At 38.8% G+C, this 13,608-nt stretch overlaps 1 protein-coding gene across 1 annotated transcript; it reads right to left on the reverse strand.

Annotated features, from left to right (window-relative positions):
• Positions 1-901: 901 nt before the first annotated feature.
• Positions 902-1,936, reverse strand: LOC145470606 (dopamine receptor 1-like). The gene has a single exon (XM_081454411.1). It carries the CDS (start codon positions 1,934-1,936, stop codon positions 902-904), a length of 1,035 nt encoding a protein of 344 aa, XP_081310537.1.
• Positions 1,937-13,608: the final 11,672 nt, after the last annotated feature.

The following is a 13,608-nucleotide window of genomic DNA, read 5'->3' on the forward strand; positions in this document are numbered from 1 at the left end:
TCGGCGTGCAAGCTCTTGTTAAGTTGCCATGTTTTGAGCAGCTGTTTAATTCTTTACGTGTCGAAAGCTTTCTTTTATATTTTAGAAAAAAATAGTATTTTGATGCATGTAGAATTGGGTTTCAATCGAGAAAATAAGGCAGAGAATTGAAGTATTCCATGTTTTTGACTTAAAAATAGATTTCTAAATTTGAGATAATTGGTGTTGTTGTAGTTAAATGTTTTCGTGACCAGACCTATATTCAACGCGACAGTTAGACCGCGAGAAATTTCAAACAAAACCTTTAGCGCTTGGGTTAATGGGGCGCGCCAGTCGAAAAAAGCATTTGTTACACTTTATAGATTCTCTCTAATCCAAAGGATTTTAATAGTAGCAATATTAATCTATTCATCTACAAAGTGAGTGAACAAGAACATGCTTCACTAATCTCTCTAATTTCTGTTGTATTTTTGCAATAAGTCGATTCACTTTTGTATTCACTGGCGAAAAGAGTTGTATAAACATCGAGTTTTAATTTCCCATAGCTGGAAAGTTAATTGCTTTGTTTGGGAAGACTGCTGTGTTGGTGCGCTTAAATAATACTATTTTTACAATCTAGCCATTTGAAGGGTACTTGGTCAGAGTGCAATTCTCAATTGTAGCACAGTCGATCTACAAATTAATCGCTCTTAAGAAAATTAGAAACTCTCGTATTTACGTTTAACAACTGAAATTACTTTATTCTAGCCAACCATGCCTTCTTCAGTCATAGGTGTTTACTGTGATCCCTAAGGAACTCTACCAGCGATGTCACTTTGGTCTCTACGAATGAGAACTCAAGCTACTACTGATGGTCCTTCCAGCTGACTTCGTTATTCAGCGACTTAGTTTGCCGTCACCTTCACGCAAAGCGAGATACTCGCTAAGCACACCTCAGAAGCTCGCGAAATGCATTTTTAAATTTCTCGTGTCTCCAGGCGTAGATGAGAGGGTTAAGGCAGGCATTTAGACCCAGAGCCAGGTCGTAAACGATGAACTTGAGCGGCCAACTAAGGCTGCGTACGACATGCCACGACCCGAAGACTCGACAGCTTGTGACCACTAACAACGGGACGAAACTTGAGAGGCATACTCCCACCACAATGCCGAGAGTGTAAGCACCTTTCAGCTCACTCCTCCAGGTTGAGACTCCATGCGTGCTGTGCTGCTCTCGGATCTGTTTTCTGTGCTTACGAGCCACGACGAAGACATACAAGTAGGACGACAGTATGATCAAAATGGGGATGGCAAGCAGTGAAATCACCATGAAGATTTGATATGAATCTCTAGCTGAGGATGGTACTCTTTGGCCATGGCGCCGACGTGGTCGTTCCTGGTCTCTGACGCATGGGTGGAACGCTCTGTAAAGCTTTTTGTAAGCGTTACCGCTGCTGTTTGCTCTGAGCGCCTGAGGAAACACGAGCGCAGCTGCAACAGCCCAAAGCCACACTGCGATGGAAGCGATCACCACTCGGCGATTAGTCACAATAGTGTGATATCTCAGGGGATACTTCACAGCAATTACGCGCTCGACGCTGATCAAAGCTAGGTGCAGAATGATGACAGAAGCAAGCGCAAGGCTTAACCACGCACTTGATTCACACAGCCACTGGATGCTTGTAGATGAACCGCTCTTTACAAACGTTAAGGCGATGAAGCTCATATGGAGGATGAACGGGAACACCGTCAAGCTGTCTGCTACGGACAAACTCACCAAAATAATGTTGGATGCAGTCCGCAGGCTTGGAAATTTGTAAAACGCTCTGAACACCAGAGTGTTGCCAAAAATGGTAGGGAATATCAGAATCGCTTTAAGACTGAGCGAAATCATTTTCACGTCATCAGGTGGACCTCGTCGAGTGGGAAGCGCTGTAGCGTTCTCCATTTCTGTTCCGTTAAAGGAATTTTCTTCGTTCATCAATGCAACCAACTCTTTTCTAGTTTTTTATCTTGGATAGAATGCCTCTTTGATAAGTCGCAAAAATTAATACTAGTGGTGTGAATTTGGGCGTGAAATCGTGGTTAATGTTCATAGAACAAGTTCAAGAATAACGAAAAATATGGTGCAATATTACCAAGTTTGTAATTCTTGTCACTCTTGTCATCACCTCTTCAGTTTCGCATCCTTGGTCGTTCTGTGAATTAAGATATAGCGACAAACTCGTTATCGTTTACCATAATGATTGACAGCACCGCATCTCCCTTCAAGCAGGTTCTAGAAAGAAGTCTTTCCTCCCGTAGAGGGGAGGGGGAAGGAGTTCCCCCTTACATGGGCTATATAGGTATGTGCGACCCCAATGGGTATGATTTTTGACCTCTTTTGGTCTGTAGAGGGCAAAGATTGGGTCCATGCATGTTGGTCTGAAAGAGGGTATGTTTTTCACTCTGGTTTTGCATTGAGAATTTTTTTACAAGGAACTTATATTTTTTCCGCATCGACGTTGGCAAATTTGTATTCTTTCTCAAATATTAACGCAATTGGAAGCGTGGAAAGACATCTGGAAAACCACGTCGCTAATGTCCCTGTTTTTTAGATGTCTTTTGGTCAGTTTGCGTGCGACTTAAGCGACTAATGGAGCAGATACTCTAAACAAATATTCCCCCAAATGGATCTGTCAAACTTTGACATAGTGTGAGGAAATCAAGACAAAATTCTCAAATTACGTTGTTTTTCGTCGAACTGAGGTGCTGAATAACACTTGAATTAAATCTCTCGGAAATGGTTGTTAATTATTATGATTTTATAACCAGTTTTGGAATAGCCTGCAATAGCCTTGGTTCTGAAAGTTAAACTGTTTTTAAAAATGCTTAATGCATATATATTGTCCGTCTTGGTCGAGCATCCAAAAAGAAGTGCAAACACCTTTTCAAACGGGGTAATAGATGTTCGAAGTTGTCTGGGACTTTATTATATATCGACTAGAAAGAATGCTAATTAATTTACGGTACAAACCATGCAGGTGACATTCTGGGCACAGGAAGTGGGAATTCAAATTTGAAAAACAAATAACTATATGTTGTCTGTCAAAATTACGTGGGACAGATTTTCTTAAGCCACACTAAGATGGAAGGAGAAACGTTTTCCTAAGTTTTTGTTTTTTCATAAGTTTTGTTTCTTTTTTTTTTTTCTCACAAGGAAGAATACAATGCGCGTAGAGGCTACTTGACAGCGCCACCGAAGACTAAGGGTCGATTGAAAAACCGTTAATTTTAATTAATATATTTCACTTAAAGAAACTGAGTAGGTCAACCGCTGTTTGAACTAATTCTGAAAAAGGGTATGTGTTTCATTCTGGTTCTTCATTGGCAATTTTTTTTACAAGGAACTAATGTTTTTTCCGCATCGACGTTGGCAAATTTGTATTCTTTCTCAAATATTAACGCAATTGGAAGCGTGGAAAGACATCTGGAAAACCGCGTCGCTAATGTCCCTGTTTTTTAGATGTCTTTTAGTCAGTTTGCGTGCGACGTATGCGACTAATGGAGCAGATACTCTAAACAAATATTCCCCCAATGGATCCGTCAAACTTTGACATAGTGTGAGGAAATCAAGACAAAATTCTCAAATTACGTTGTTTTTCGTCGAACTGAGGTGCTGAATAACACTTGAATTAAATCTCTCGGAAATGGTTGTTAATTATTATGATTTTATAACTAGTTTTGGAATAGCCTGCAATAGCCTTCGTTCTGAAAGTTAAACTGTTTTTAAAAATGCTTAATGCATATATATTGTCCGTCTTGGTCGAGCATCCAAAAAGAAGTGCAAACACCTTTTCAAACAGGGTAATAGATGTTCGAAGTTGTCTGGGACTTTATTTTATATCAACTTGAGAGAATGCTAATTAATTTACAGTACAAACCATGCAGGTGACATTCTGGGCACAGGAAGTGGGAATTCAAATTTGAAAAACAAATAACTATATGTTGTCTGTCAAAATTACCATCTGCGACAAATTTTCTTAAGCCACACTAAGATGGAAGGAGAAACGTTTTCCTAAGTTTTTGTTTTTTCACAAGTTTTTTTTCTTTTCTTTTCTTTTTTTTTCTCACAAGGAAGAATACAATGCGCCTAGAGGCCACTTGACAGCGCCACCGAAGACTAAACGTCGATTGAAAAACCGTTAATTTTAATTAATATATTTCACTTAAAGAAACTTAGTTGGTCAACCGGTGTTTGAACTAATTCAAACTTGAAACAAAAAAAATGCCTGGTTGTGGCTGACGTTCTTCGGACAACAGTTCTGAATTCGGATAGTTGGCGTTAATGTTTTGCAGGGGAACGCTAAGAAATAGACCTTTTTAGCTTTGGCGGTTTGTTTTCTCATTACAGACCACGTGATATTCTCTAGAGAACTGTCTTTTATCCATCTAAAAATTATTCATACACACGAGTGTTTGAAAATTTGAAAGCGAAGTAAAGTAAGGTAAGGTAAGGTAAGGTAACTTTATTTTAAGTCGTAAACGTTGGGAGTGGTTGCCCAATCTCCGGCTCCCGAGCCAGGGGCTCATTACAAAAACGCACTGACTATTTACAATAACATTCTACTTACAATTACTATATTCGCTAAGATAAATTCAGAATTAAAGTATTAAATATTCCTAAGAGCAACTGTTCCTAATATTAAAAATTTGAGTTAAAAAATACAGTTCATACACTGGCACCCTGCAACTCCACACCGTTCAAACGAGAACGAAATTGCACCAAAGTGGTTGAGGATTTGATGATAGCTGGTAACTGGTTCCACATGTGGGCAATCTTATACAGAGAGGAGTTGTGCATGACAAGGCTGTTATATGATGGTTGCACAACATTTAAGCCACTACCTCGTAAATTATAGTCTCATCACATGGTCTGAAATGGGACAGTAAACCACCCAAGCTAGAAAGGTCTAGATACCAAGATCAACAACACACTTACCAAGCTACAGAGCTGCTCATCGGATCTCTTGTTAGCGACATTCTTATTACTGTTTACGTCTCAGTTCGTGTAAGTTTCCTTCTTGTAATACGGCTATTGTAACCGGGCCAACGTCCTCCCAAAGCAATCAACCAATCACAAGGAAAAACGCGAATAATACATTTCATCACGTGGGGTTAAAAATGCTACATTCTCTTCCAGAGAAGCTCTAAGTGAGAGGTTAGGTCACCCCAGCCCCTCCACCCAGAATGTTTATTGGTAGCCTAATAAAATGATGGACCTGGGAAAGTGGTGCACGAACATCTTTCCTATCACGACAGGCGTGCAATACTAACTACTTATTAACCAATAGTGAGGTCTTTACGGGAAGATTTCAAACCGAGATCTTGCCATATTGACCGAGCGAGCTAGCCATATAATAATCCAAGTTATTGCATGTTACGGAACCTTGGGTTCCGTACGTGGCCCATACATCGTCAATCTGGCCAACGATTTCTTCAGTCTTGCCCTCTTTCAGCTCATGTTTGTCATCGAGTATCTCGTTCTCTGTACATCGTCTTTTTCTACATAGCGAAAAAACTAGTAAGAACATTGGCATGCTGAGACCGGACAAACCTGAGGTTAAACGCTATGTAGAAGTCTTAGATTCATTAAACCTAGAAAAAGTGGCTACCAAGACAAGCAGAACACTCATATCGACCACTTCATCACAAATCTACCTAGGCGAGTCACACACACCGATGTGCTGCCCTGCCCCATTGACAGTGACCACGACGCACCGTATATATTACCGTTAAAACCGAGATATAAATACATCAGGAATGAGAAGCAGTTTGATTAGACTGCATTTAAATGAGCAGATAAGTGCCCTGAACAGTCTTATTACTAAATTCCTAGATAGACATGCGCCATTAAGACGTATCAAGATGACAAGACCACGGGCGCCCTGGCTTAACGACCCGGGCATAAGGAGTGTAGGTGTAACCGCAAGGAGCCCCACAGTGAGCATGCATGGAAGGTTTTTTGGGAGACTAGTAGAAACAAATTGAAGGAAGTAATTTTATGACATGAATGCACTCTCGTCCAAGAGACCCAAGGAAGTCTGAAAAACAATAAACCGCACACCCATGATCCTAGTGAAAACCCCTATGACTCGAATAGGCACTTCGCATCTACGGCTGAACGTGTCACAACTTCTGTTCCAGCTGACATGGGCGATTTACAGAGCCGGATCGATGGGTTCGAGCCAGATTATGACATTTCACTTTCGGCATGTTACACGCGTCCAAGTTTTAAGAGAAATCAAAGGCTTGCGTTCGGACTGCTCTACTGGACCTGATGATATCCCACCAATTGTGTTAAACTTGTCGCAGAGCATTTGGCATCTCCTCTTGCACACATTATCAACACTTGTGTTTCAAACAAGAATTATTGTTATGATTATTATTATTATTATTAAAACTGTCTACACACAGTTCCAGAGCCGATTAGAACTCCGTTGAAAGCATAAGTCATCCCATCATGTGAAATTTGTACGAACTGTAGCGAACCAAGAGTTCGAAACCAATATTTCAAATTTGCATTCAGAACACTCAAACTCTTACTCTTCAGCTTGGATTGTTTTGGCTTCACACATGAAATCAAACCAAAAACGAGATAAAATACCACCTTTTGAGGGTTACACTTGGTTACCTAGATCCACAATGAAGATGCCTCTCACAAAACAGTGAGCAGCATTTCTAACAATAAAACAAGAGAATATTTACTATAAACTAATAAGACGCTTATTTCGAACTTCAATTCGTCATGACCTGTCTTCCAAAGGCAACTTTGTCTTCTTGACACTTGGACCGTGAAAATTTCTCTCACCAAACGTTTTGGTATTAGACCATCGCATTGTTGAAGTCTGCATTCATCTTCTGCAAAGCGTTAAATTGCTTTCATATCTCTGCCTCAGATATATAGCTGTAAAGTTCAATGTTTCTAGCTCCTACAGAGTTAGACGGATTTATTCAACTTTAAATTATTATATAATATTTATTGTTGTACCCACCAGTGAACTCAAGAATTAGTGTCTTTTTGCACGGGTCTATGGCAAGTTGTTTCTCGCGCAAGGCTATCGATTTTCTATTTTTCCTGGTAGCGATTCTGGAAAGTGTTACTCGTGGTCTGGTAGAGTGTTTGTTTTTGCCTAAGGGCGTGTGATGCCTGGCAAAGGTTTTTCTCGGTCTGATAGAGTTTTTGTTTTTACTGCGGGTGTCCCTGCTAAGGTGTTTCTCTAGGGCAGGTAGAGGTTATGTCGACCAAGCCGGTGGCATGCAGTGAATCTTTAATAGTGTTTCTTTCTACCTCCTTTGCTAGACTACAGTATTTTGCTACAATAAAGCCAAGTTTAGATTAAGATTGTTGTTTCTGTTGTTGTTGTTGTTGTTGTTGTTGTTGTTGTTGTTGTTAGTGTTAGTGCTAGTGGATGCAGACATATTTTAGAGTGAGTCAACCGCTGAAAGACTCGACGCAAATGAAAGAAAACTCTCGAAAACTCGCCACCTTAATACGTAGTCAACTAACAAAACTTCAAGCAAACATATACAATGATCAGTCAAGATTGGCGGCTGCTGAGTAAACATGAAGTTATTTAACGCCTATGAATTTAGTTAGCGCCTTTAAATTTATTTGAAGCCTATTAATACACCTAATATCAAACGTTATTACGTGTTACACAAGAGAATATTAGAATATGTCCTGATTGGTTTATTTTCGTGTGGACTTTCTAGGTGCGTTTAGAAATAGTTGCATTTATATTTGGAAGGGACTTCAGCGTCCAAACAATTTAGGTGCACGAAAAAAAAATACTGCTTGTTAAAATTCTCTCAACATAACGATGTGGGAAGAAACAAGGTCTCAATCACCTGAAGAACATTACAGAGTTACTGGAATGTTATAATGGCATACCAAAAAGAAAAAAAGAATCAAACCATAACATAAACGGTAATGGGACTTATTAGAAATTCATTGGCTTGTAATTGGGAAACCTATAATGGAAAGATTTTGTATCTAAACTTTGGAGGGAAAGTTATCAAAAAGATATTTTTGAACTGCCGAAAAAAACAGAAGGCTTTTGTATACAAAATCTTTGCATAACATCCATACAGTTTCTCAATTTCCAATTTCAAGTTTTGGTGATTCCAAAATACATGGCCAGGCCACTTGATAAGCTCTTAATTTTTTGATTGAAACTTAACACCGGTACCCAATGGCTGGTGTTGAATTATTTCATCAAAAGTAGTTATAACCTGGCCTGTGGAAGGGTATCCGGCTTCCTTGTTTTTCCAGTGGTGTAAAGTGCGACCTTTTTTGGGTGACGTTCGGGTTGTGAAATCCACTATGAAGATGTCTCTGACAAAGCCACGAGTAACATTTTAAGTATACTGACCAAACAGCAATAACAACAAAAACTTGAAGTGAATATTTACTAGAAGCTAATTTCACTAATTATCAATTCGTCATGACCTGACTTCCGAAGACGACTTTGTCCTCTGGACATTTGAACCGTGGAATCTTATCATTTCTCCCATCAAACATTTGGTATTATACCAAGGAATTGCTGAAGTCTGGCTTTGCCATCTGCAACGCGTTGAATTGTTTTCGTATCTCTTTGCCTCAGATATATACTGGTAAATTCATTATTCTAATTGTAACAGTGGTCGATACCTGCAAATTCTAGTGAGGCAAACCCCTGAAACAATAGAAACAAATAAAATTCGCCGCCTTACTTATCAGCTAACGGAACTTCAGGGGAAAAGTTAAAGAAAAGTTGCTATTGACGCCTTCAAAATTCTGACCTGTTTTTGCGTCTAATATCAATGAAACGTTGTTAAGTGTTACGCAAACGAAACTTTATATGTATTCAGGTTTATTTCAGACTGGGTTCTTTTGGTGCCTTTAGAAATTGTTGCGTCTACATTTGGCAGGGACTCATAGAGTCGCTCTATTGTGTAATGACCCCCCAAAAAATACAAAACAAAGAGAACGTCAACGGTAAGGTGTTTATTTCCAATAAGTAGAAATGTTATCATTCTTTAAAACCTTTAACCTAATTATAAATTCATTGGCGACTACTTACTTAAATTGGGGGGATGGGGGGGGGGGGTATTTTAAAAGGATTTGTGCATCTAAACTTTGGAGGACCTCATTAGGCGGGAATTGGCATCGGTATCAAAATATTAAGATAAAAGGTCTTTGAATAACCTCCAGTCCCCCGATTTCCAACTTCAAGTTTTGTTGTTTCTAAAATATATAGGACACTTGATTAGTTATAAATTTATTCATGTATTTATTCAGTACTCAACGACTGGTGTTGAATTATTTCACCAGGAGTAGTTTACCTGGCCTTTATGTAAAATATCCCTTCTTATGGGTCACGCCTCGGTTGCGTAAGTCCACTATGAAGATTCCTCTCACAGAATTTTTAGCTCACAGAACTTCAATGGAAAAGTTGAAATGATATGTTGCTATTAACGGCCTCTGGGCAATGATGTACAAAACGAAATTAAATAAGTAAAAAATAACACACATACACAAAAACATTTAGCAAACGGTAGGGGAACTTGTTTGCAATAAGAAAAAATGTTATTATTCTTTGAAAGTTGAATCTAAATATAAATCCATTGGCGACCATTGGCTTAAATTGGGGGGGGGGGGCCTCTTTTCCATCTAAACTTTGGAGGGATTATATTTAGTGGAGGAGAGAATTGTATCGACATTTTGCCTAAATTCCAAAAACCCTCAAAATCTAATTTAAAGTTTTGTCATTTTCAAAATACATTGGCTACAAGATCAGGTCTTAATTTATTGATGCAAATTTTACACCATTTTTCAACTGCTTGTGTTGAACTATTTAATTCTCCAATAATAGCTTACCTGGCCTGTGGAATGGTATCCTTTCTCATGTTTCCAGTGGTATTATATCATCTGCGTTGCGTGCTAGACGTTTCAGTTGCAGTTTAAGCGGTTGCAGACAAGAGTTTCATTGTTTATCATTATTGACTAAAGATAAAATTATTTTCTCTATCTTCTGTATTCGTAAACCCTCATTTGAATGTTTGTATAGGTGCAAATATTATTAATAGCTGGACCAGAAAGAGAACATACATGAAATGCGTGTTATAAGATTTCTTGGGTCATTCTATATTAATCCCACTATTTACCCGATATTTTATTTCGAACTGACCTCCAGGGTGTTGAATGTGATATGAAACTTTTGAATCTAGCAACAGCAAGCCTCGAGTCTGGAAAGATTGGATAGTTAGGTGCGTGAGCAAAGTATTGAATGGTGACGTAATGATCTCAAAGCAACCAATCAGAAGAGATTATATTACTTACTAGAGAAGAAAGCATGGAAACTACATTGCATATTAGATCGTTACTTTCAAAAAGAGGGCACGCGATATAAAAAGTTTCATAACGTTATCTTCTGACTATGCTCACGTGGTTTTATTAAAGAGTATTTCAGATTCTGGCAATTTTTCTTTTTGAGGAGACAATATTTTCCGTGTTGTTGTGTTCTTAAGTAGCTAGTCACCGGCCCTGAAAATTGAAACCAGAAGTTTAAGGGCTCAAATAATAGCAAACCACAGTTACAAACATTTGACTATATAAACTTTTTTAATTTCAGTCTAAAACTTCCATATTTACCCATTTGCTTGCCATTGCCTTTCTTGACATCCTTGGCTTAAGCCAGTAAAAATACCAGGGATACAAGTAGAAGTATACAAGAGTACTTGAAAGCCATCTTTTGGTAAAACAAATTAAATAATGTCTCCATAATTTCCGATTCATAAATTAGTCACCACTACAATACTGGCGAACATAGGACAAAATATGCAAACTTTTTGCTTAGAGTATAAGCTGAACATTTTTATTCTGTTAATACTTGTTTTCAGAAGTGGTTCCTTATAGACAAAAATTTCACAACGGAATAAAATGGCTAGATTTTAGGGCAGAAAAAGTTTCTTGCCGAAAAAAATGATACTTTAGGGTATTAGTTTTATATTACAGAACAGCAGTTGTTCTAAAACCATAGAGGGTAGTTCGAACAAAAATATAGGGTACTGATGGTCCGTTTGAAGCACAGTAACCTCAAAAATCGTAAAACCCGCATTAATTTTAATCGAATGACCCCAAAACTAATTACAACGCGCATTACTTAAAAATGTTCCCTTTCCAGCACACCTCTTCTTAATATTAACACTTATACGAAAATTTCGATGAAGGTTTGGAAAAGAGAATTACCTTACCTGAGCAATTGTTAAACCTTGGAGCTCTTGCCAGCAACAGCTTAAACACCAACTGAAAAGCCAGCACACAAAGCAGATGACAAAATACCACACGAAACAAAGGGATGCGAACCCCTGACCTCTGCGATACCGGTGCAGTGCTTTACCAATTGAGCTATCAAGCCAACTGGGAGCTGGTCACGCTGTGAGTTGGTAATATACAAGTACATGGTGAAGAATGCAAGTGAATGTATGAAAGATCATATATTTGAACTGCGGAGAAAGATATGAAGACATCAATTATTATCGCTGTGGTATACAGAACTTGAACAGCTGTGAAATTATAGAATGCAAAAGAACAGGCTTGAACGGAATTCCAACCCGTGACCTCTGCGATACAGGTGGAGTGCCCTACCAGCTAAGCTTCTGCCCGCTCAAGCCCGAATTTTGTTCGTTCTTTAATATATTGCTGTCTTCATATATCTTTCTCCGGAGTTCAAATATATGATCTTTGATTTATTCGCTTGCATGTACAATAAAGTTCAATAAATCTATACATATGACTAAAACAAGAAACCTTGAACTTAACCCGTATAAATCTAAGGCAAAGAGATGAAAGCAATTCAGCGTGTTGCTGATGACAAAGGAAGACAAAGGCAGCAATGCCATGGTCTAATACCAAACGTTTGATGAAAAAAAAAAATTCACAATCCAAATGTTCATAGGTGAAAGTTGTCTTGAGAACACAGGTCATAAAGAATTGAAGGTCGAAAGAAGCGCCTTTTAATTTATAGTAAACATTCCCTTGTGTTGTTGTTTGGTAGGTGTATTAAAAATGCTGTTCATTGTTTGGTGAAAGGCATCTTCATAGTGGATCTAAACAACCCGAGCGTGCCACAAAAGGTGGTATTTTATCTGGTTTTGGTTTCATTTCAGGCGTGGACCAAAAAAAAAACTTGATTAGGCTGAGAGTAAATTTTGCACAACCCAACTTCGTTATGAGATTCGACAAAGTTTAATTGTTCCTAGTTGAATTTTGCAATAAATATTGGTTTTGAACTCTTGGCTCGCGCCAATAGATGGGTCAACGACAAATTTAAAAATAACGATCAAAACAAAGTAGCTAGGTTAGGCCCGGTTCATACGTCGCATTTCTGCCGTGTCGAATTCAATTCAATTAAGTGCGGCAGAAATGCGACTGTGGATTCATACGTCGCACTTGTGTCGCACTTAATTCAGAATTTATACTGTCGGGTATGTCGGCCAGCGGAAAATGCTTTAAACGTAGAGTATTCAATGTGGCGGACGAAAATACTGAGCGACGAAGGACTTTAATTTTGCTAAAAATTGTCCGCCAACGTAACGAGAAGGAGAAGGCTGACAACGGAGCAGTATGTGTTGCAATATGTTCGGGTTGCTCTGGGTCGAGAATGGCCAAGTTTCTTCTTTTTCTTTGGCGGGAAAACATTTACGCATGCTCAATACTAACTACTTAATAACCGAGAGTGAGGTCGTTATGGGAAAATCTCAAACTGAGGCCTTGCCGTATTGACCGAGCGATAGCGAGGTCAATACGGTAGGCCGAGGTTTGAGATTTTCCCGTAACGACCTCACTCTCGGTTATTAAGTTGTTTATTATATGGCTCATCATATCAATAAAGAGAAAAATCATTCGAGCGGAAGTCGTCAATTTACATCCGGCGATGCGCGTGTCTACCGATTCATTCATCGTCTCAAACCTAGGGCAAAACTACATAGTCAGTGAATTTCACCACTGTATTACGTATTCCGTTAAAAACACTCATTTCTTTACGGAAAAGTCACTGTCACAGCCTCAAAAACGTATTTTAGTATCGTGGTACCACAAGTTGATGGGGAAGTTTTTCCGACTTTTGGGGCGAAACGTCAACGCATATAGAAAAGACAGCAAGTGCTTCAAAATTGTCCAAACCAACCGTCTTTCGGTGAAAGAAGATACTAATGCTTCAGAATGCACTGCTCAAAATAAGCTTAACTCGATCTTCGCATTCGCTTTCGACAATATATCTTCGCCTTCTTCATTCTGGGATTTATGGATGAACATTTCAAGCCTTGTGAACGTCTGCAGTTATCAGAAACACTGCTACCGACAGAAACCACCCGATTGTTTACATCTGATGATCCTGGAAGCTGATTTACACTTGCTTGTGTCAAAGCGAGGGAATCTGTTTGACGAGAACTTTGACGGAGTTCAATACTTCGGTAATTGCTGTGACTAAGATGATAACTTATAAGTTTCCTTGTGGTGTTCTGCTCAGGATGTATGGCGGATCTGCCGATGGTGTTTTTTACTTAGCGATTTTAGCTTTACTTAAGACTAGGCAAACTTTGATTGTTTTTCACTAGTGTCCGCCAAGG

This window comes from Orbicella franksi, chromosome 15, assembly GCF_964199315.1.
Source record: "Orbicella franksi chromosome 15, jaOrbFran1.1, whole genome shotgun sequence".
Lineage (NCBI taxonomy): Eukaryota > Metazoa > Cnidaria > Anthozoa > Scleractinia > Merulinidae > Orbicella > Orbicella franksi.

Coding starts and splice junctions, on each gene's coding strand:
- LOC145470606 (XM_081454411.1), bottom strand. CDS start 1,936: ATGAACGAAGAAAATTCCTTTAACGGAACAGAAATGGAGAACGCTACA.